The 26196-nt window shown below is 40.3% G+C and overlaps 1 protein-coding gene across 4 annotated transcripts in view; it reads right to left on the bottom strand.

Annotated features, from left to right (window-relative positions):
• cher (filamin-A) overlaps positions 1 to 26196 on the bottom strand; it is a 754003-nt gene that overhangs the window by 272183 nt on the left and 455624 nt on the right. For all 4 annotated transcript variants that reach the window (XM_067140703.2, XM_067140704.2, XM_067140705.2 and 1 more), the window contains 2 exons: positions 23070 to 23237; positions 22849 to 22979 (listed from right to left, as the gene is read on the bottom strand). In XM_067140703.2, the coding sequence (XP_066996804.1) occupies positions 22849 to 22979; positions 23070 to 23237 (299 nt within the window). The remainder of the gene's footprint in view (positions 1 to 22848; positions 22980 to 23069; positions 23238 to 26196) is intronic.

The raw sequence follows: 26196 nt of genomic DNA, 5'->3' as shown, positions 1-26196 counted from the left end.
GGTTTCCCATTTTCACACCAGGCAAATGCTGGGGCTGTACCTTAGTTAAGGCCACGGCCGCTTCCTTCCCACTCCTAGCCATGTCCTATCCCATCGTCGCCATAAGACTTATCTGTGTCTGTGGGACGTGAAGAAAAAAAACTTATTCGTCTACTAATGTCATTCCACACCACCTCTCCACTGACAGCTCGGAACATACCACTTAGTCGAGCAGCTCGTCTCCTTTCTTCCCAAGTCTTCCCAGCCCAAACTTTGCAACATTTTCGTAACGCTGCCCTTTTGTCAGAAATCACCCAGAACAAATAGAGTTGCTTTTCATTGGATTTTTTCCAGTTCTTGTATCAAGTAATCCTGGTGAGGGCCCCATACAATGGAACCATACTTTAGTTGGGGCCATACCAGAGATATGCCCTCCCCTTTACATCCTTACTACAATCCCTAAACACCCTCATAACCATGTGCAGAGATCTGAACCCTTCATTTACAATCATATTTATGTGATTACCCCAATGGAGATCTTTCCTTATATTAACCCCTAGGTACTTACAATGATCCCCAAAAGGAACTTTCACGCCATCAACGCAGTAATTAAAACCGAGAGGACTTTTCCTATTTGTGAAACTCGCAACCTGACTTTTAACCCTCTTTACCACTATACATTGCTACTACCCATCTCACTACATTATCGAGGTCATTTTGCAGTTGCTCACAATTCTGTAACTTATTTATTACTCTGTACAGAATAACATCATCTGCAAACAGCCTTATCTCTGATTCGACTTCTTTACTCATATCATTGATATATATACTCTAATTCTCTCGAGTTCTCTTTTCTAGAAATATAGCCATCCGTTCAAGTTCAACTGCACTCATTTTTGCCAGTAATCTCCCATGATCTACCCTGTGAAATGCCTTAGATAGGTCAATCGCGGTACAGTCAATTTGACCTCCTGAATCCAGGATATCTGCTATTATCTTTTTGGAATCCTACAAGTTGAGCTTCTGTGGAATAACCTTTCCTAAACCCGAACTGCCTTCTATCGAATCCGTTATTAATTTCGCAAACATGTCTAACATAATCAGAAAGAATGCTTTCCCAAAGCTTACATGCAATGCATGTCAAACTGACTGGCCTGTAATTGTCAGCTTTATGTCTATCACCCTTTCCTTTATACACAGGGGCTACTATAGCAACTCTCAATTCATTTGGTATAGCTCCTTCAACCAAACAATAATCAAATAAGTATTTCAGATATGGTACTATATCCCAACCCATTGTCTTCAGTATATCCCCAGAAACCCTATAAATTCCAGCTGCTTTTCTAGTTTTTAACTTAGGCCTATGTATCTTACTGTAAATGTAATTATTATATATACTGCCGACTGAATACTCCTGCCTTTTGAAGATAATCGCATACACACTCCCTTTGTTCATTAATGATTCCTGGAATGTCCTCCTTGGAACCTATTTCTGCCTTCTTACTATATTTCACCATTTCAGATCTAATTACATCCCTTGCTGCTGATTTATGACAATGCTGTTTATTTGCCATTCTTTCAACTTTGTCTTTTTTTTTTTTTTGCTAGGGGCTTTACGTCGCACCGACACAGATAGGTCTTATGGCGACGATGGGATAGGAAAGGCCTAGGAGTTGGAAGGAAGCGGCCGTAGCCTTAATTAAGGTACAGCCCCAGCATTTGCCTGGTGTGAAAATGGGAAACCACGGAAAACCATCTTCAGGGCTGCCGATAGTGGGATTCGAACCTACTATCTCCCGGATGCAAGCTCACAGCCGCGCGCCTCTACGCGCACGGCCAACTCGCCCGGTGAACTTTGTCTAAGTTCAATGTCGTCATTATTCTCATCCCCACGAACTCGGTTGTTCAGAGCGTCAACAAAAATATTTTCTTTTTCATTGATAACATATTCAAAATATTCCCTCTATCTCCCAATGATTCCTTAGGATCAACGACTTGGTTTGATTTACTCAAAACGTTATTATTTCCCGTATTCCCTACCTTCCAAAACGTGTTTTAGTACTGTCCAGAATGGTTTCCCCGCTCCTTTCTTCAGGTTACTTCCAAACTTGTACACAATTTGTTCTTTGACTACTAGCCTCGTAGACTTATCAGCACGTAAAATAAATCCCGCGGGAAATATTGCGGCAACACGGCGTAAACCCATTATTATTATTATTATTATTATTAATTATTATTATTAAATTAGTCTAGTTCTAGGTTCAGTTTATGTCCCTTCAGTTACTCGCGGTTTTAGGAGAAACGAGAGTATCGGACTCTGCATTCAAGAAGAGTTCAGAAGGTTTCAGTAAATCTACAGACACGAGTCTCTTCTACTTAAAAAACATTCAAATACCAATCTACTGCACCAGTATCCGATCCCACAACCTTCAGCATAGAAGCTGAGTGGCTAATCGACTAATCAACTGTGTTACTGTAAGACAAACGCTTAGTGGTAACAGCAACACGAAATGATCTAGGGCAAAATGAGGACTCAGTTCAGTTGGTAGACTACAACATCTCCAAACGGATCACACGAATTTATCTCGTTATCTACCTCTGTCCTATTCAGTTCTTTGGTTTTGGGGTCATCACTGATCGCTGGAAGTTTTTTAAACATTGTGTTATGCTATAACGTCGTTCTGCAACTTATGACATGTGGTTCTCAAAACTTCCCAAAGGGAAGGAAGATCTTCTTTGAAGTATTTATAACTAAGTGAGCGACTTCCGGCCAACGGCGTAGCCGTGTTGTAACACTGGATCCCGCGAGATCGGCGAAGTTGAGCAACAAAGGGTACGGTAGCCACTTGGATGGGTAGCCTACGTACCGTTGTCTAGAAAGAGAGAGGATGCATATCTAGAAGTAGGGGCATTTCATTCAGAAATGGCGTGTTCTTTTCTCGGATTGGAGTTAGAAAGGCAAATATTCATATTTACTTAAAACAAGTCTGTTAAAAGAATTATACTGTTCTGATTCCAGTAACAAAGAGCATGTTTGTCTCATACGGAAATAGCCGAGGATATACCTGCAACAGGTTTCACCGGTGTGCACTGAAACAAAACGAAAATATATATTTAGCTATCATATCGTATGAACACGCACCAGCCCTTCAAATTGTGGTTTCAGGCCTATCCAGCAAGAATGAATGCAGCATACGAGTGCTAAAAGCATATTAAAATCAAAAGAAGATCTTCCACGCACGATAAACGAATATGAATATGGAGGAATATTGGAACTCACGTGTCCCATTCCGTCCTGTCTACCAAGAAGAAGGAGAAGCTCATAATTTTACGTGACTAAAAACCAAAAACCAAACCCCATGGCGCAATAGCCCCGAAGGGCCATGGCCTACCAGGCGACCGCTGCTCAGCCCAAAGGCCTGCAGATTACGAGGTGTCGTGTGGTCAGCACGACGAATCCTCTCTGCCGTTATTCATCGCTTTCAAGACCGGGGCCGCCATCTCACCATCAGATAGCTCCTCAATTGTAATCACATAGGCTGAGTGGACCTCGAACCAGCCCTCAGATGCAGGTAAAAATCGAACCAGGTGCCTCCGGGTAAGAGGCAGGCACGCTACCCCTACACCGCAAGGCCGGCAATTTTACGTGACTAGATACCGTATTTATAGACACGGGGCCTCCAGTGTTACGAGGAATCCGTACCATAGGGACATAACTTTTCACTTAAAAAATCAGACATGAACTGGACGGAATTCGAACCATAGCCGCCTTTGTAGGAAGCCAGCGAATATACCACTCAGCTATCACGTCCATCTCACCGAGAGAAAAGACTTGGATGAAACTAATGAGTTAACTTGAAGTTTCGGTCATGTACAGAATGTAGAACAGGGTTAGGGAATTCACCGCTTATCTGCATTTCATGCTCCCTCGAGGGGAAGGAACCAGGTTTAATGGAAGACCTAATCTATGAAGAACTTCACTTTCTTTTGACATCGGTTATACTTCTGTAGGATGATGTAACCCCAAATCATCTAGCGCTGCCGTTTCGAGCACAGTTCATTATAAACTTCAATTACTCGCAATGAATAAAGAATAAGACGCTTTTCTAGCACAAAAGATGACATCTCGTTGTGCGTATTTTTGTGTTTGTGTGTTGGGTAACATGTATATGTACTTGTTTTATTGCCTGGCAGCTGGAAGTTGGTTAGCCTTGCCAGCAGCCTGCCCGCCACTGTTACACTTTTAGAATTATTAAAATAAAATGAAAGCGGGAGCACAGTGTCATTCAACACTTAGCATAATCCACACTAAAATGTTATCCACGACGTTCAATTAAATTATACTTCCGTTTCTGCAGTCCATTTCACCGTCCAATTGCTTCGATTACGAAAGTTGTAGGTCACGAATTGATGACAATCACCAATGGGAAGGTCGATCTTATTTGTCTCGTTTTATTTTCCAGAAAATGAAAGATGATTGATACAAATGACCATCGTAGAGTAGAAAAGAGACGTCCACAGCGAATTTCACACCGACATTGTTTTGAAAAATTGTTCAAGCCTATCACGTGCCGCAGACCTATCTATTCGTCTCTTTGTTGCTGCATTCAGCTCACGGAGAAATTTTTACAAAAGTAATTCACTCAAAGAGAAGGGCGACATTAGCAACCCTATATTAATAGAATGAATATAAAAATAAACACCAAACCAATGGTAAAAAATTATAATATTCAGGGAAATGGGAGAAGGTTCCAGCTACCGCCAGGACGGGTGGAGGAGGGGGAACCGAGTATTAATAGGCAAAGGACGGGCATAGAACAAGACGATACAGGAATTGGGAGAGAGCTGCTATCTTAGTCATCTGCCATGATGCCAACACGCACGACACCTCGCCTATTAGGGCATTTGAACTCCCAGTGGCAAAATGATACCACCAATGTACATCAGGAATACATAATTTGATGGCAACGAACTATTTTAAACTACGGTCTTTATATGGTAGCTTCAGATCACCCAACCGGATGTGACCCACAATCGTCACAATCTCTTACACCGAATGAATGAATGAATGAATGAATGAATGAATGAATGAATGACCTTCATTAGTGAATATATGTTTTCCACGAAAAGAATCTAGATCCTACCCGTTTTACATATTAATCTCCTTGGGAAAAATCACGAAATTAGTTCTTAATTTATTTTTCAATAATTACCACCAATAACTAATCAAAAGAATGTATCAGCGAAGTTAGTTCAGAATAAATCTCCCGACAATGGCTTGTTTGTAATTCACCACTGATTCACACTAAGATTTTTGGGTACTTTTATCCACTTTAGACCTCAAATAATTCCAGTCATACATATTAGAAGCAACACCTATAAAGAATATCCGACTTATTCAACATAATGCGTACCTACACTAATCTGATGATCGTCTTTCCTGTTGTCCTTAGCAGCAAAAACAACTACCGTACGTTGCACGAAATCATTGAACAAGTTGTGAATTTGTCCCTTCACGAATAAGAAGACTTATCATTCGCTAGTGAGTCTTTCTTGAATGAACTGGATAAACGTCATTGTGCAGCATTAGGTCCACATTACAGCTCTTTGTTTTTCTTCAAGTCTATGCGCTGTCCAGCCTACTTAACCAAAAGCCAAACAAAGTTCATTGTTGATTTTTTTTCTTTACATCGCACCGACACAGATAGGTCTTATGGCGACGATGGGATAAGAAAGGCCTAAGAATGGGTAGGAAACTGCCGTGGTGTGAAAAAGGAAAACCATCTTCAGGGCTGCCGACAGTGAAGTTCGAACCCACTATCTCCCAGATGCAAGCTCACAGTTGCACGCCCCTAACCGCACGGCCAACTCGTTCGGTCATTGTCGATTTAAACGGGGCCAAATACCTCTAACAATCGAGTACCTCGTTACACCATAAGATAGATATATGTTCAACAGCCGGGAAGATAAAACCAAATAATGTTATTTGCTTTACGTCCCGAAGATAAAACAAGCATTTAACATCCCGTTAATTAATAAGGAGGTTTTAACACTTTCCCACCCGGCCATAACGATCACGCGGGTTAGTTTAAAATAAATAAAATAAAATAAAACATGGGCGCCCCATGAGTCAATCCGGACTGCAATAATTGTGCGGGTCTCGCAGAGCGTGTTTCTACCATTTCTGTTGCTGCAGTTGGCCAGCAGGTGTCTGGCCTAGAATTTGTCGACGCAAAACTAGAACCTACACTCGCTGTGTAAGGTGTAGCCTACCTGTGCAATGTTGAGACATGACTGGTAGAAACAAAATAAATGGAACCTCTCATAATCGTTTTCATATAAATTGCCCCATTTAAGTTTTAAAATGTCAGCAGTATATTTTACTTCTATCATTCTGTGTGTCTAATAATTGGAAAACTTGCTCAGTAAACACCTAACCGGTGCTGGCAACTTTCCAGAAAACGTATGGCAGAATTTTCTATCGCTTTTTCTCTTTTCAAGACCTTGTGCCTATATCAAACATATATGTTTAAAGAAAAAAATCAACAACAACGGGGGAAGGGTTAAGAGACGCCAGGATACCATCATTCTGCCCAGAGATAGAATATTTAATGTTTCAGTCAATCATATGGGCATACAGCAATTCTAAAGGAATGAAAGTCGCCTTGAAATCACGAACGTATTCAACGATTACTCCTATCAGAAGCTCAGAGGAATGAGAGCATGAGATGGGGAATTCTAACCCAAAATACCAAAACGGTCAAAACATTCTGACAAATGCCCGCTACGGTAAAGCATGATCATGGTCTACTTTTGGAGCAGCAGGAATTTTTGGTGAACGGTGACATGCGTCATGAACGGGATCAAACTCGAAACAACTGTTGTCAGCGGCTAGATTTGAGCATCCGATCTCCGAATTGTACAGTTTCCTAGTCCTATTAACTAAAAGCTACGAAGAGTAGTTCAATGGTTTTCGAAATATGAATCAAGCACAATTATTAACATTACGCACGAAAGTCAACAGCAACTAAAAGCGACTAAAATATTAAGTAGTTTTTGAAACGGTGAATAAAAATAATAATAATAATAATAATAATAATAATAATAATAATAATACCATTGGATTTTACGTCCCACTAACTATTTTTGACGGTTTTCGGAGACGCCGAGGGGCCGAAATGTTTTCCCGCAAGAGTTCTTTTACGTGCCAGTAAATCTACCGACACAAGGCTAACGTATTTGAGCACCTTCAAACACCACCGGATTGAGCCACGATCGAACCTGCCGAGTTGGGGTCAAAAGGCCTGCGCCTCAACCGTCTGGGCCACTCAGCCCGGCGAAACTGTGTGTTGTGCTTAATTTATTTCCAGTCGGGGAAAAAAAAAAAAAACACTTCGTGTGATGACAGCAGACGAGGGAGTGTGGCAGTTGAAGAGGAGGGATAGTGTCAACTATCTGATAGGCGCAAATCGAGAACTCTTAGAAAGATCTCACTTGTAGTGAATGAAAGAACATTCCAAGGAGATGGGCAACATCTGAGCACTTTGGGTACAAAAATAAGATAGCCTACAGTTTTCCCGAGAGGTTAATGTCAATAGAAAGAAGATTAGATATTACCTGAGCAGTCCCTGCATTCATGATACTATTTTGTTGTTTTGGGCGACGTTATAAGGTATTTGATAAGTTCCATTTTAACCATTCTGTCGACTTCATGACGGCCATTCCTAATTATATCGTATCTCACAATGCCCATGAGAAACTTTAATTTAGAAGCGGTATTCAGCATATAACTCAGGTTCACACTCAGCCTCTAGGTCTTAAAATAACAGACATATCTCTCACTTTTCTTTTGGTTCTTCACCATTACGAGACACGCTGACACACTGGTAAGCATGGCGCTAGCGAGATATAGGGAGCAACACTGGACGGCTACACCGAGCAGAGGGTTTTCGTTTTCGTCATTCCCGGGTACTTTCCCAATTCAAGCTGTACCTGTACACATCTTCAACAACTCCAGACTTGGAGTTTCGATGTCAATGGACGGCTTGTTATTGTGGAACGTTGTAATAGATTTTTTTTTGAAAGTTGATGTCATTGCCATCAATCATCACTGATCTGCATTTAGAGCAGTCGCCCAGGTGGCAGATTCACTATCTATTGTTTTCCTAGCCTTTTCCTAAATGATTGCAAACAATCTAGAAAATTTATTGAACATCTCCCTTTGTAAATTATTCCAATCTCTAAATCCCTTTCCTATAAACGAACATTTGCCAAAATTTATCCTACTGAATTCCAAATTTATCTTCATATTGTGATCTTTCCTACTTTTCAAAACACCACTCAAACTTATTCGTACCGGGCGAGCTGGCCGTGCGGTTAGGGGCATGCGGCTGTAAGCTTGCATCCGGGAGATAGTGGGTTCGAATCCCACTGTCGGCAGCCCTGAAGATGGTTTTCCGTGGTTTCCCATTTTCACACCAGGCAAATGCTGGGGCTGTACCTTAATTAAGGAAACGGCCGCTTCCTTCCAACTCCTAGGCCTTTCCTATCCCATCGTCGCCATAAAACTTATCTGTGTCGGTGCGACGTAAAGCCACTAGAAAAAAAAAAAGGTCAATCTGGCGAAGGATATATTGCGATGCATTGTCACAGAAGATACAACCATACTCTAATACAAAACGTATTGTCGCATTATACAGCGTGATTCATCCGCCCCTTCCAAAGTAGTTTTATGCAACCCACAATATTCATTCCGTCCTGAAAACATCTGCCCTGCCGGTATGCTCAGACAATACAACCGGATATCTTGGTATTTACCGCCTCACCATGACAGGACGCCGTAATGTTATTCTCGTATTAAACACTGGAAGACATGCGTGTGCCTTCTAGATCATATGAACCTGACACACAAACACTACATTGATACTGTGACCGCAGTAAACATAATACTTGCTATAAGCCGTCCCGTGTGCCGTACGGTATCGTAGTGCAGTTGGTAAGGACGTGGCGGAGCGGGCTTGCATGTCAGGTGGGAGGTTCGAGTCTGGGGTGAAGATTACACATTTTTTAAATACTTGTTTTATACGTACCGCACGCAAAGTAAGTTCAATACCCGCTTTCAAGCTAACTGTGTGCGAATGAATGTGTTTGTGGCCCTAGGAAGGGCCGATTAGTTAGCAGGCCGGATACATACAGAACATAAATAATAAGCACACAACTGCCCTGACGATGTTTTATCACAGCAAATGCTCGATGTGATGGCCGTTTTGGTTTATGCACATTCGGGCCCGGTGTCCAATAGATCGTCTTGCGCGCTGAAGAATTCCAGGTGTAATTGCTCGGCAGGCGTCCGTGATTAGTGGCTGGAGTTGGTCGGGGTTTTCCGGCGCTTGAGTGTAAACGACGTTCTTCAAATGTCCCCACAAGAAGATGTCTAACGGCATTAAATCCGGTGATCTGGCGGACCAAGGAACAGGGCCTCCTCGTCCTTTTCCCTGGCAGTTCCTCGTTCAGATGGTCGAACGCGGTGGAGCGCCATCCTGTTGCAACCACGTCGTCAAATGACCGTGCAAGGGCACATCCTCCAGCAGCAGTGAGAGTTCCTGATGCAGAAAGTGCAAGTAGCATGGGCCCGTCCAAAGGCCCTCAAAGAAGTATGGCCCAATCAGGCGATCTCCCAAGATTCCACACCAAACATTCATCCCCATTGTACTTGATGGGCCGCCTGTCGTACCCAGTGAGGATTGTCCGGACTCAAATAGTGCATGTTGTGGTGATTGACGTTCCCATTATTGTGGAAGCGTGATTCGTCAGAGAACATGATATGCGATATGAATGCTGCATCATTGTTCAGCCTGCCTAACAGCCACCACATTCCTAAGTATTTAAACATAAGTAAATACGAACCATGTGACCTTGCCGCGGTGGGGAGGCTTGCGTGTCCCAATGATGCAGATAGCCGAGCCGCAGGTGCAACCATATCGGATGGGTATCTGTTGAGAGACCAGACTAACGAATGGCTCAACGAAAGGGGGGTAGCAGCCTTTCGGTAGTTACAAGGGCGGCAGTCTAGATGATTGACTGATACGGCCTTGTAATAATACTCAACATGGCTTAGCTGTGTTGATACTGCTACACGGCTGAAAGCAACGGGAAACTACAGCCGTAACCACCTCCCGAGGACATGCAGCTCTCTCTGTATGAATGATGTACTGATGATGGCTTCCTCCCGGGTAAAATATTCCGGAGGTAAACTAGTCCCCCATTCGGATCTCCGGGTGGGGACTACACGAGAGGGGGCGATCATCAGGAAGATGGATACTGACATTCTGCGAGTCGGAGCGTGGAATGTTAGAAGTTTGAATCATCGTGGTAGGTTAGAGAATCTGAAAAGGGAGATGGATAGGCTAAAGTTAGATGTAGTTGGTATAAGTGAAGTACGTTGGCAGGAAGAACAGGATTTTTGGTCAGGCGACTACCGAATTTTCAACACAAAATCAAACAGGGGTAATGCAGGAGTTGGTTTAATAATGAATAAGAAAATAGGGCAGCAAATAAGCTACTATGACCAGCATAGTGAAAGAATTATTGTCGCCAAGATAGACACCAAACCAATGCCCACCACAACAGTGCAGGTCTATATGCCTACTAGTTCAGCGGATGATGAAGAAATTGAAAGAATATATGAGGAGATAGAAGATTTAATACAATATGTCAAAGGTGACGAGAATCTAATTGTGATGGGAGACTGGAACGCAGTGGTAGGCCAAGGAAGAGAAGGTAGCACAGTAGGAGAATTTGGATTGGGACAAAGGAACAAAAGAGGAAGTCGGCTGGTTGAATTCTGCACTGACCATAATTTAGTCCTCGCCAATACTTGGTTCAAACACCACAAACGACGGCTGTATACGTGGACGAGACCTGGAGACACTGGAAGGTATCAAATAGACTTCATTATGATTAGGCAGAGATTCAGAAACCAGGTGCTGGATTGCAAAACTTTCCCAGGAGCAGACGTGGACTCTGACCACAACTTGTTGGTCATGAAATGCCATCTGAAGTTGAAGAAATTGAAGAAAGGAAAGAATGCAAAAAGATGGGATCTAGACAAGTTGAAAGAAAAGAGTGTGATGGATTGTTTCAAGGAACATGTTGCACAAGGACTAAATGAAAAGGCCGAAGGAAACACAGTAGAGGAAGAGTGGAGAGTCATGAAAAATGAAGTCAGTAGGGCTGCTGAAGAAATGTTAGGAAGGAAGAAAAGATCAACTAAGAATCAGTGGATAACTCAGGAGATACTAGACCTGATTGATGAACGACGAAAATACAAGAATGCTAGAAATGAAGAGGGCAGAAAAGAATACAGGCGATTAAAGAATGAAGTGGATAGAAAGTGCAAGGTAGCTAAGGAAGAATGGCTGAAGGAGAAGTGCAAGGATGTCGAAGGCTGTATGGTCCTGGGAAAGGTAGATGCTGCATACAGGAAAATCAAGGAAACCTTTGGAGAAAGGAAATCTAGGTGCATGAATATTAAGAGCTCAGATGGAAAGCCACTTCTAGGGAAAGAAGGCAAAGCAGAAAGATGGCAGGAGCATATCCAACAGTTGTATCAAGGTAACGATGTAGATAATTTCGTTCTGGAACATGAAGGGGCTGTTGATGCTGATGAAATGGGAGACCCAATTTTGAGGTCAGAGTTTGACAGAGCTGTGAGTGACCTAAATAGGAACAAGGCACCTGGAATTGATGATATTCCCTCTGAATTACTGACTGCCTTAGGAGACACCAGCATGGTAAGGTTATTTCATTTAGTGTGCAAGATGTATGAGACAGGAGAAGTCCCATCCGATTTTCGGCAGAATGTTGTTATACCTATTCCCAAGAAAGCCGGTGCTGACAGGTGTGAAAACTACCGCACTATTAGTTTAGTATCTCATGCCTGCAAAATTTTAACATGTATTATTTACAGAAGAATGGAAAAACAAGTTGTAGCTGAGTTGGGGGAAGATCAATTTGGCTTCAGAAGAAATGTAGGAACACGTGAAGCAATCCTGACTTTACGTCTGATCTTAGAGGATCGAATCAAGAAGGACAAGCCCACGTACATGGCATTCGTAGATCTAGAAAAGGCATTCGATAATGTTGATTGGACCAGGCTATTTATGATTCTGAAGATGATAGGGATCAGATACCGAGAACGAAGAATTATCTACAACCTGTATAAAAATCAGTCTGCAGTGATAAGAATCGAGGGCTTTGAAAAAGAAGCAGCAATCCAGAAAGGAGTGAGGCAAGGCTGCAGTTTGTCCCCTATCCTTTTCAATGTTTACATAGAACAGGCAGTAAAGGAAATCAAAGAGAAATTTGGAAAGGGAATCACAATCCAAGGAGAGAAAATCAAAACCTTGAGATTTGCGGATGATATTGTTATTTTATCTGAGACTGCAGAAGATCTCGAGAAGTTGCTGAATGGTATGGATGAAGTCTTAGGTAAGGAGTACAAGATGAAAATAAATAAGTCCAAAACAAAAGTAATGGAGTGCAGTCGAACGAAGGCAGGTGATGTAGGAAATATTAGATTAGGAAACGAAGTCTTAAAGGAAGTAGATGAATATTGTTACTTGGGTAGTAAAATAACCAACGATGGCAGAAGTAAGGAGGACATAAAATGCAGACTAGCACAAGCAAGGAAGAGCTTTCTTAAGAAAAGAAATTTGCTCACTTCAAACATTGATATCGGAATTAGAAAGATGTTTTTGAAGACTTTTGTGTGGAGCGTGGCATTGTATGGAAGTGAAACATGGACGATAACTAGCTCAGAAAGAAAGAGAATAGAAGCTTTTGAAATGTGGTGTTACAGAAGAATGCTGAAGGTGAGATGGATAGATCGAATCACGAATGAAGAGATACTGAATCGAATTGGTGAGAGAAGATCGATTTGGCTAAATTTGACGAGAAGAGATAGAATGATAGGACACATCTTAAGACACCCAGGACTTGTTCAGTTGGTTTTTAAAGGAAGTGTAGGTGGCAAGAACGGTAGGGGTAGACCAAGGTATGAATATGACAAACAGATTAGAGCAGATGTAGGATGCAATAGTTACGTAGAAATGAAAAAGTTAGCACAGGATAGGGTGGCATGGAGAGCTGCATCAAACCAGTCTATGGACTGATGACTCAAACAACAACAACAACAACAAATATAAATATTTATTTCTAAATATTTGAGTATGATTTGATAGAATCTGATGATTTTCTTTCAAGAACCAAATATGTCATTCATGTAATGTTGTCTCACACATTCTCAGAGACGGCAATTGCCACACCATTTTGGCAGGTTTTTGTGCTATAGTATAAGAGCTTGCACCCTTCACCAATGTCACAGGCTTTTGCTCCTTTCCACTTGCCACAGGCAATGTCTACCCATTGTGCTCGAGTGATTCGGCCAACTCGTGGCTGTATCGAGTCGTCCCACTGTTCATCGTTACAAATTGGATAATTTGGCCAGGTAGGTGTTGCACATTTCTCCCACTGAACATGCGTCATCAGATTTCTGAAGTCTATTATGAAAAGAAATCCTTAGCAATCCATGTCATACGATGTCAGTATGTTAAAGATTTCCGTTGGAACGTCCTGTGTCTACCTGACAAAATTCATTAAAAATTCAGCCATAGATCACACAATATAGTTTTTGTTCACTATTGCAATCTGGCAGTGTAAAACTGAATGTCAAGATGGTGTCACCTCAATATGCTGGCAATTAGCTGTGGCCTCTCTATTATTTTCATTATTACCTTACTTGAAATTTGCCACTAGGACTAATAACTATATTTGCAAATAAACTATACTGATTGACTAATTGATTTACTTTCTAGTGCCTAAAAGCACATTCAATTTCTTTCAAAGTGTAAGGTTAATTACATTTTAGTGATTTCCCTAAATCCTTCCTGCTGCCAAATTTTCTTACCCACTAGGGCTGATAGTCTAAATCCCACACCTGCTGTGCACTGACATACATGGACCAAATGATAAAATCTGGCTACAAAAAACATGAAGCATAAATACTGCAAAGTGAGGAAGACAATGTGGGTGTGTGTGTGTGTGTGTGTGTGTGTGAGAGATGGCATAGATATACTCCAATTCATGTACAACAAAGTTAAATGCCTGTGAATGGCCTGAAGACCAGGTCACTTCAGTGTTTGTTCCATTTCATAAGAAAGGATCAATGAGGAACTGTAAGAATGATCAAATTATAGCATAAATTTCACATGCCATTAATCAACGGCCAGTGCCTAAAATTTCATACAACAGTTAGCACCACAACAAGCTGGATTTGTTCAAGGCAAAGGAACTCTGGAACAAATCCTCAATATTTGACAGCTCATCAAGAAGGCCCGAGAATTCAATATTCCAATGCTAATACACTTCTTAAACAACAAGAAGGCTTTTGACTGCATGATATGGAAACTGTTACTATTTGCTTTACGTCGCACAAACACAGATAGTTCTTATGGTGACAATGGGACAGGAAAGGCCTAGGAGTGGGAAGGAAGCAGCCATAGCCTTAATTAAGGTACAGGCCCAGCATTTGCCTGGTGTGAAATTGGGAAACCTCAGAAAACTATCTTCAGGGCTGCCGACAGTGGGGTTCGAACCGACTATCTCCCGGATGCAAGCTCACAGCTGCGCGACCCTAACCGCATGGCCAACTCGCCCGGTGATATGGAAACAGTTGTGCAAGATTCTGTCAGTAATGGGCATGTCACCTCATCTTATTAGACCAACTAAAGCGCTGTACTACTCCACCACCACCACCACCAGCAGTCAAAGTTGATGGTGAACTATCAAAGGCATTTCATGTATGTAAAAGGGTCGGGCAAGGAAATATATTGTCTCCCCAGCAGTTCAACATCTATGGAGAGTACAATGAGAAATGCACTACATGGAAGGAATAGTGGAAAGGGAATACATTTACTCTGATCCACATACAACTGGATATGGAGAAATAATGAAAAGACAGATCTTGTGACCTGCTTGTTATTAATAAATATTCTTTAATATAGTATTTCAATTTTACTATTTGGTACTATTGCTTTTACCTAAGACTACTTGATACAAGAACTGGAAAAGTGCCAAAAGAAAGCAGCTCGATTTGTTCTGGATGATTTCTGACAAAGGAGTAGTGTTACGAAAATGTTCGAAACTTTGGGCTGGGAAGGCTTGAGAGTAAGGAGATGTGACACTCGACTAAGTAGCATGTTCAGAGCTCTCAGTGGAGAGATGGTGTGGAATGATATTTGTAGACGAATAAGCTTGAGCAGAGCATTTAAAAGTAGGAAAGATCATAATACATATATGGAATTCAAGAGGATAAATTGGGGCAAATATTCATTTATAGGACAAGGAGTAAGAGATTGGAATAATTTATCAAGGGAAATGTCCTTTGAAAACATTTAAGAAAAAGCTAGGTAAACAACTGATACGGTATCTGCCACCTGGACGACAGCCCTAAATGCAGATCATTGATGACCGACTGATTGAGGTGTAGGGGTCAATCAATCAATTCAACCAATCAATACTGATCTGCATTTAGGGCAGTCGCCCAGGTGGCAGATTCCCTATCTGTTGTTTTCCTAGCCTTTTCTTAAATTATTTCAAAGAAATTGGAAATTCATTGAACATCTCCCTCAGTAAGTTATTCCAATCTGTAACTCCCCTTCCTATAAATGAATATTTGTCCCTGTTTGTCCTCTTGAAATCCAACTTTATCTTCATATTGTGATCTTTCCTACTTTTAAAGATGCCACTCAAACTTATTTGTCTACTAATGTCATTCCACGCCATCTCTCCGCTGACAGCTCGGAACATCTGATACATACCACTTTGTCGAGCAGCTCGTCTTCTTTCTCCCAATTCTTCCCAGCCCAAACTTTGCAACATTTTTGTAACACTACTCTTTTGTCGGAAATCACCCAGAACAAATCGAGCTGCTTTTCTTTGGATTTTTTCCAGTTCTTGAATCAAGTTATCCTGGTGAGGGTCCCATACACTGGAACCATACTCTAGTTGGGGTCTTACCAGAGACTTACATGCCCTCTCCTTTACATCCTTACTACAACCCCTAAACATCCTCATAACCATATGCACAGATCTGTACCCTTTATTTACAATCCCATTTATGTGATTACCCCAATGAAGATCTTTCCTTATATTAACACATAGATACTTACAATGATCCCCAAGGTCTCACGTGTGTCCTTTTTTGTTCTTTTACATTTTATTGACACAGACAGGCTTATGGTGATGATGAGATAGAAAAGGGCTAGGAGTAGGAAGGAAGCATCCATGGCCTTGCTTAAGGTGTGAAAATGGGAAATCACAGAAAACCATCTTCAGGGCTGCCAACAGTGGCAATCGAACCCACTATCTCCTGAATGCAAACTAACAACAACGTGAACCAAACTGCGCAGCCAGTTGCTCCATCTTACGTTTAAGATGCTAGCTTTCTTTCCTGTCTGGAAGAACTAATGCTTTATATTTAGCAGAGGCAATGATCTTCATGTTTTCCTGTACTGCCTATACTCTCTGGCTCCAGTCAGTGTACTCTACAAACCTTCCTATATAATCTTCCTCTGGGACAGAAGCAAGGTGAAATGTGGCATTGACAATTCTTTTTTTGCTGCCGGGCTGAGTGGCACCTTAGCAGGTTCTATCCTGGCTCAGTCTGATGGTATTTAAAGGTGCTCAAATATGCCAGCCTCATGTTAGCAGATTTACTGGCACGTGAATGAACTCCTGCGGAACAAATTTCCGGCACCTCACAACATCCGAAAACCGTAAACGTAGTTAGTGGGATGTAAAATTTTTTTTTTTTTTTTGCTAGTGATTTAACATCACAAAAACTCAAGATAGGTTTTTGACAACAATATGAAAAGGCTAGGACTGGAAGAGACTGTGGCCTTAATTAAGGTTCAGCCACTGCATTTTCCAGGTGTGAAAATGGTAAACCATGGAAAAACCATCTGCAGGTCTGCTGATGGTAAGGTTCAAACCAATCATCTCCCAAATAGAAACTAACCACATGGCCAACTTGCCCATTCTGTGAGAGGCATGCAGCTGTGAGTTTGCATCAGGGAGATAGTGAATTTGAACCCCACGGACTGCAGCCCTGAAGATGGTTTTCCGTGGTTTCCCATTGTACCTTAATTAAGGCCACGGCTGCTTCCTTCCTACCATTCCTCGGCCTTCCTATCCCATCATCACCATAAGGCCTATCTGTGTCGGTGCAACGTAAAGCAAATTGAAAAAAAAAAAAAAAAAAAAAAAAATGATCAAGGATTTTCTGTAAGTTGACTTTTGCATACAGTTAAAAAACTGGTTCTTGGAATAGGTGTATTTTAATACTGCCTGTCTAAAACCCTAGGAACTGCTCAAAGCAGCTCGCTTGAGGATCCGCGATCAAAGACCTTTATATTCCAAAATCATGGGTTCAAATGTGACAGAGCTATTCAGATGTTTTGAAGAGCAAGAGAAAGGTCCATTCATCTCTCCAATGTGCAAGATGTCAACATGTAACAGAATTCTAGAGACACCCTACAGTATGTCTTTATCCAACAAAAGTAATTAAACTCCAAGTTCATTAGATTAGATTATGTTGAGTACACACTGTGCATGCTGTTAAGATGTCCAGCACAGAGCAAACATGGCCAACAAGACATCAGTGAGAACCAAACCTCCGGATTTTGCATCTCATATTAATATTCATTGTAACTTGACTTACAATTTCAATATTAAGCATAATGAGCAAAAGGGTTGGACAGAGAAAGGGTCACTTATATCCTGTTGTAAACTATTCTGCATACTGAATCTGTTCACACAATTCTTTAATTAACAGGTCAACCGGTTACTAGGACCTATGGTTCTACTACCCATGCTCAGAAGAAATTAAATGTATGTCGTGAAGTTGAATTTCCAAAAGCAGCTGGGCTAAAAGCCAAATCACATGGTTTTTTCCTTTGGACATGTGACACTATTTATAGCCACCTGAAAGAGGTGGGCAGTTCTTAAGTGTTCAAAGTAAATATCTACATAAATTTGGATCACAACTTGAATCTGAAACCAACCAAATCCAAAGCAAGTTAGCTTCCAACTATTCAGAGCCCATTATGCTTCAGCAATAAAAATAACAAAATATTCTCTAGTCAGAGATTACTTGACACCATGCCAAAATCGCATTGCTTCAGGTGTGCTCATTAATTCAACTCCCAAACACATGCCACATTTCCAGCAAATACAAAGTTCAAATGAGTACTTTCTAAGCATAACTTTCCCTCTAGCTGTAACGAGTAGACTACCTTTCTTTCCTATCACATTGTCCCATATTTAACAAGAATTTTTTTATTTTTTTATATACAACTTGCTTTACGTCACACCAACACAGATAGGTCTTGTGGCAACAATGGAATAGGAAAGGTCTAGGAGTGGGAAGAAATCGGCTGTGGCCTTAATTGAGGTACAGCCTGGTGTAAAAATGGGAAACCACGGAAAACCATATTCAGGGCTGCCGACAGTGGGGCTCGAACCCACTATCTCCCAGATGCAAGCTGTGCGCCCCTAACCGTACGGCCAACTCGCCCGGTAACAAGGATTTCTAGCATATTTCAACTTTAAATATACTGTAGCATAATTTATAATCCCTCACATAAAGAAACATCCACTTGAAGTCAATAACTAACATTCTAAGTGCATAAAAAGAAAATCAACTAGTTACCAACTAACATTCTAAGTGCAAAAAAAGAAAATCAACTAGTTACCCACTTCGAAAATGGAATCATTTTATTACACTATCTTTTGATCTTGCAATCTTGGCTTCCAGTTCCTGTGAGTCCTGTATTTGGATGCCAGTACCACATCAATGCAACAGTCCAATTTCTTAAAAACGCCATAAAAATGCTCTTGCAATGGGCTGGGATTGTTTTGTAGCAAACTAACGGCTTTGTGTCAGAGTGAATAGAGTACAACACAGGACAGCTTCATTGAGCATCTACAGTATATACCAGCATTGGTATCGAGTGTATCTTTGTCTAGCTCCTTACCTGATTGGTCAATGTAGTGGCTTTCCGGTCAGAGGGCCCTGGAAATGATTCCCAGCCAGATCGGGGATTTTAACGGCGTATGGCTTCTTCCTCTGGCTTGAGGACTGTGCGTTTGTGATTGTTGTAATACACATCTTTATCTACATACAACACACTACATTTCCAACCACCACAGATACACGTAATAGTGAATACAACGTTCCACATAGGGTTGGCATCAGAAAGGGCATCCAGCCATAAAACCAAGCCAAATCAACATTAAGTACAGACTACAATTCTCCTTTTCTTCTTTTCCTACCACTTTTCCCCACACATGTGGGGTCGCAGGTGCGAACTGCATCACACATATGTCGATCTGGCCCTGTTTTATGGCCGGATGCCCTTCCTGACGCCAACCCTATCTGGAGGGATGTAATCACTATTGCATGTTTCTGTGGTGGTTGGTAGTATGGTATGTTGTCTGAATATGAAGAGGAGAGTGTTGGGACGAATACAAACACTCAGTCCCCAAGCCAGAAGAATTAATCAGATACTATTAAAATCCCCAAACCGGCCGGGAATTGAACCCAGGACCCTCTGAACCGAAGGCCAGTATGCTGACCATTCAGCCAACGAGTCAAGTACCGATCACAATAACTTTGGGAAAAAAGGCTAAGAAGATGATATCGATTATATCTATCCCTTGTAGCAATGAAGGTTCCTACCCTTGAAAATATTCCATTATAAAGATGTTTAATATTCTGCTGTGGAACATACTCGCCTTTTGGAAATGGACTGACTACAGCAATTTTAATTGCCAGTTCCAGGAAAGGCATACAATGTTCTGAAAGGTCTTTTTCTGTACACATACATCTTTCCTTTTTGAAACAGGTTACCACACACAGTGTATTACTTATATGTCAACTTCTCTAGCAAGTTTTCTCTCAACCAAATGTGTTTTCCTGATAGATCTCGCAGCATACCACATTAAAATATGAACTTCAAGTAAAAAATGGTCCATTTTTGTCCAACAAAAGAAAATCCCTTTCCACCTCATAATAAGTAGGCTACAGATGTTTTCCTAGTTTTAATAGTGCTCATTTATATTAAAATCCTGGTCAATAGAAGATTTTTAATATACTATACTGTTGAAGATTTTTAAAACAAGAGCACAAGTGAGATGTTGTACAAATAAGTTCTAACAAACAATAGATGCCATACATAATTTAGAAGATAAGATTCACAAGAACTATTCGAATTTTTACTACTCTCCTTGTCATCGACAAGACATTTTAATTTAAGTGTTGTTGATTATGTAGTATTTTATGGATCTATAACAAAAACACAGCTAAGGATGTCCTAAAACAAGACGAAACATGTTCTGTATTAATGTGTAACTTAATGTAGAACAAATAATCAAAAGATTACACTAGCCAACATGATTTTGCGGTAAAATAGAAAATATGTAATTCTTATGGAAATCGCTGCCCTGATTCCGAAAATGATGCTATATTTTTCCTATCACGTCTAGTTTTGACGCAATTCGGTGTTTTAGTATCTGCATGAATTCGTAAGATGTAATGCTGAGAGATGTTCTCGCGCAACCTTTTTTAGAATACAATTATGTGATTTGATTTGTTATTGTTTGCATTTTATTATAGGTTTATTGCTGTCTAAATTTTCATTTTGTAGTTGGGGGTTTCCTGGTAAATTCATAACAAACTCTCCCAGATACGCAATAGACCGTGAGGTATGTTGGATTGAAGACAGTTGAGCATTTGTCTTTCATCTTAGACCACTTGAATAAACAGACATGTTAAAAGCCCCAGCCTTTATGCAATGAAGGACTGATAAAGCAGTTTCCTTTCAGAGATAACAGTCCGAAAGTATTATACTCAAGAAGATGAACTTGTATTTTGTACGGATGTTTCAAATCTTCTACGTCAATTGGGAGAGAAAGAGTATGATCCTAGTAACTGGCGTGTTTTTATTGACTCTTCCAAAAGAAGAGTAAAGGCTGTTTTGCTTCATAATACGAGACCTTAAAGTTGGTTCTTGAAAAAATTAAATATCACGAGCATGGGTGGCAAATTTGCGACGATTTGAAGGTTGCTCGGACAACAAAAAGGCTATACAAAATTTACCTGTTTCCTATGATAATGGGATAGCAGGGCAAGGGATAAACATTGGGATACAGTGAATTAGCCAGAAAGGAAACAACTACAACCAGGATCCAAAAATGTCTTGAATGTAAGTCTTATTGACCATGAAAAAATACAACTTCCACCCTTGCACATCAAATTAGAATTGATGAAACAGTATGTCAAGGCATTAGATAAAAGTAGCCTATGCTTCCAATATTTATCGACTAAATTTCCCTCATTATCAGATTAAAAAATCAAAGAAGGCGTATTTGATGAACCACAGATTCGTGAACTGATGAAGGATAAAAATTTCACAGACACGATGACCAAAATAGAGAAGGAGGCATGGAACCATTCAAAGATGTAGTTACTAAATTCTTTGGCAACATTAAGGACCCTCAATACAAAGAAATTGTAAGGAAAATGTTGGTAAAGTTCAAGGAACTCTGTTGTAATATGAGCCTTAAGCTTCATTTCTTAGCTTCGCATCTGGATTATTTCCCTCCAAATTTAGGAGCTGTCAGTGAAGAACAAGGTGAAAGGTTTCACCAGGATCTCAAAGATGCAGAACGACGCTATCAGGGACGTTGGGATGTGAATATGATGGCCGATTACTGTTGGTCAATTGCACGAGACGACCCTTCTAGAGATCATTCAAGAACTTCAAAAACCCGGAAATTTCATGGAAAACGGGAAAAGACGGAAGTGTGAATCTAACCTGCACATAATGTAAGTAACAAAACTATACATGTTTAACCATGTAATTTTTATTCAAGGAACGGTTATATTAATTTAAAAGCAACTGTACAGCCGAAACTAAATAGGCGCTTTATGCTTCAGTTTCACAAATTTAAATATACATTAAAAATATAATACAAACCATCTACTTGCTTACAAAGCAGCATTTATATGTATTTAATGCATGCAAAATACGATTACGTTTTGCAAGCTGAAATTTACATTAATACATCAAATTTAATCAATACTAAGTATCAACAATTTTACGTTAGAACAAAATAACATTTTGTAAAATTGCCACTAAACCAGACGTGATACGCCAGAACTAATTTTTTTCTCGAATTCTGCGTTAAGAAATTCATAAAACCCACCTATTTTCGTTTTTACTGCACAAAAAAAGTTTTTTTGCAGGCTAGTGTTGTTATTGTGATGGAAAGGTGGATTTTTTATTTACTAAGCTGCGATTATATATTCAAGTCCTATGTTGCCAGATCACTCTTTTCACACTTACTTGGTTCAATACCTTTTCATTATACAACATTATATCTTGGTAACTTAAAACTTACAGTTTTTAATAAAGCATACAGACTATCCTACTGTTCTTGTACATGAAATTCACTATCTGGTGGAGTTAGTTCCCTCAATGCAATACTGTCATCTCAGTCTAAAAATGTTAACACTTATAAAAAATTTTAGAAGCTATTTACTGTAATTAAGCAGATTGTTTTCATAATGAAAGCAAGTTCCTAAATAATTGTAAATGTGAAAAAAAAAAAAGTGTAAGATCTATCGCCTTTACAAAATTAATGCAAAAAGTTTAAAGCAATTCCAGTAATCAATATCATATCACATGCCATACATTTTATACCACGATATTACTCAACTAAGTTCTATAAATATAATCAAACTCTTACCTTCCTGATGTGGAACGGATGCGACACGTTACAGCACCATATCCAGCATTCTTAGCATTCACTGTTATGCAGTATTCTTCACCACTTGTCAATGTATGCTGAATGCCCTCTGTAATCTTACACATATTAGCCTGCAAGTCATAAAAATAAACATTGGTATTAACAGGAAACTAGAAGATATCAAGAAAATTATCATAATGTTAAACAGATACAAAACTTACACTTCCAGTAGCATAAGCTTGGACTTGAAACGGAGAATGAGGTACTTCCTTACCACCATACTTGACGGTCACTTTGTATCTGCCACAATCATCTGGGACATACGTTGCTTTGAAAGTACCATCACCATTATCAGCTACCTTCACTTTTCTGGGATATCCATCAGGACCCTAAAAGAAAGAAAGGAAAAAAAAAAAAAAATACAAGTAGTATCACACTATATTAATCAAGTATAGGAAATGCTCATTTCTATACGAGTTTTTATAGTTATTAGCTCAGTCTGAGCTTTCACTATATAACCACACCAACATGCAAAGGAAATTTGGTCCACAACTCTACCACTGAAAATGATGTGTTCCAAAGCAAGTGCATAAGAACATTAATAACTAGTTTAGAAGTTGTGAAACAATCATTGATAGTCATTTTAATGCTAATTTTGCCCTGAAAGCTTAAGTTTAAAAAAAACTTTGGAAGAACTGCAGTGGATGTACAAATGCTGGCAAAGTGTGTTTGCACAACTTGAGCAAGAAAAATCTATATTTAGCGCAGTAAGATGTAGGATTCATTAAACAGAAAAAGTCCTACCTTCGGAATTCTATTGTGCAGTCATTTTATTGCCCTAGCTCATACATTAGCAATTTTCCTCATATCCCTTGCACTCACTTTACTTTTACATCATACAAAAGATTTGATTTTATCACTTGGAGCTGTTGGATGAAAAATTAATCACAGTCAAATTCTAAAATTAAAAGAAAAAAATTAAAAAGAAAGACTGGTTATGTTAAGTACTAAATGATAGGACCTTTGTTGATGGTAATGATGTTGATGCTGTTATGTGTGGTTATTGCTAGTCTGGTGCAACACCCTGTCCTCGAATCAAGGGAAATGAAGAAGGACAATGCACTGACCACTCAGCCATGGAGCAAGACCACATTAAGTACTGCATCATTTGGTGTTCTTGAGATGTACATAAGTCTTCAATTGTCAAAATGTGTCAAAGTGTGCTATGGTCTAACTAACGTCTACAACTAGCAGCTAAAATGTTTTTGTGCCCACAATGTTTTGAATTTGGCATGTCGTTTCTATTGCATTGTTACTTGAAGTACTACATGATAATTAAGAGCTGGTGCACCAGATGAACATCTTTGCTCCATTACGGCTGATGATGACCCCTAGATGGGTCGAAACTATTACCGTGTAATTTATAATTTTATGAATATATTTTAGTATTGAAAAGGTGGAAACGTTTACGTTGTTATTATTACTTATATATTCTGAGTTCAATACGGACCAAAAACATGAAATTCATAACCATTACTGAACCTCTGCACATTTTAAACAAGACTTCCATTGCATTATTTTGTTGATTGTATTTTATCTCAAATTTTTTATGTATCACTGTTTTTGTTATATGTCTTTCTTCTTTATGTTATTTTAGCTGCTGATAACCTCTAGGCTAGGTCGAAACATGCCCTATATAGCTTTTAAACAGACCATTTATTAAATGGCAACTGTGTACCGAACAGGTGGACATTACACAAATTCTTTTACAATTTCATCTTAGATATTTAAAGTCAATACAGAACCGGAACGAAGTTCATTACTTGTAACAGTAATTGTCTCTGCAGGAAGGTTCCGTAGTACGTTGCTGTCACTGGTGTGCCATGTGGGATGAAGTAATGCACAATCAAGCCTCTGATGTTGTAAGTGCCACAATGTGACAGTCCCCTTTATGGGGAAAGGGTTTTGCCGGAACCTCTGTCTTCATGGTGATCCTATATGTTGCCATTCTGCAGACTGTCGTTTCAGCTCCGATTCATATGCCCTGGCCCAAAATTAATTCACGGTCACTATTCTCTCCAGCATTTGCTCACGTTTCTGCTGGTAGTGTACTATGTGGTCAGAGCATATGGCATACAGTGTCAACTTTTGCACGTCAGTGAGCAACACCCACCATGATGCCATATTACACACATGAAGATCTTCCCATAAAATTCTGTGAACGGTTTGATTTTCAAGGCGTGTTTTGACTTGTAACTCAAGTAGTGACCATCTTCCGTCCACGTTCATACAATGAGTAATTACTGCACGTGACACATCAGTCTGGACAGTTAAAAATCTTCTACACCTTTGCACATCGCTGCTTCTTTTATGCCCAAACTGAAATGTTGCTGTCCATCTCACAATAGTTTGGTACAGAAGGGCATTATCCCCTACAGCTTCCACAAGCTCTCTAAGACACTCTTTGGCATTGCAACCTCTACGAACGGCCAGATTGATGTACGTATGCCATTCTTGTTCCTCACATCCATTCTCTACAGAGCCTGACTCACTAATACAGTCCCATTGCCCTGTACAACACACCACCATCTCGTGGTGTACTAGGAGTACTATGAGATTCATGTTTTCTAGGACATATGACCAATGTATGGCAGTACCGTGCAAATGTGAGGAAAAAAGTAGTTGCCATGACTTGTACCCCAACCCTTGTAATTGAAGGAGCAAAGTCAAGTTTAAAGATTTACAGTTCATTATATTAAAAAATACTGTTGAGTTAAAGATTAAGGGATAGTATGCTCAGTCTTAACCCATCGCACTAATATTTTTGCAAATAACTAAGTTTTATTTTTTCCAAATGCACAAACACTTTACAAAATTGCAGAGATACTGCTGTAGGATCCATTTATGTATTTAGAATTACTAGAGATTTAACTGGCTGAAGTCACAAAATTCAGACTACTGCTTCTTCTTCCACCACTTATTCCCACACTCTGGTGGGGCCGCAGTTCAGTCCGCTTTAGGATGAGAGCGATGGATCGTCACCTTCTTCACTGGTGGAGAGTTTGATTACCGGATGTCACGTCCATATCACCGGGCGCGTAGGGCCCCTGGTCGGAGGGGGGGCCAGGGCCCGGTCGTACAGAGCCGCCCCCCTCGCCTGCGACCAGGGAGTTCGCCGCCTACGCGTCCCAGCCTACTCCTGATCAAACCTTGCAAGACTACTGGGCATCATTCAACCCTGATCTGTTGGAGGAGGTCTGGGCAGCCCCAACCCTCCGGCCCACCCTCTATCCGATTGAGGATGTTTGCCTTCGATCAGCCCCGTGGGACATCGTGAATAACTAAGAC

Source organism: Anabrus simplex, chromosome 2, assembly GCF_040414725.1.
Source record: "Anabrus simplex isolate iqAnaSimp1 chromosome 2, ASM4041472v1, whole genome shotgun sequence".
Taxonomy (NCBI): domain Eukaryota; kingdom Metazoa; phylum Arthropoda; class Insecta; order Orthoptera; family Tettigoniidae; genus Anabrus; species Anabrus simplex.
This window is presented reverse-complemented; position numbering and strand designations above follow the sequence as displayed.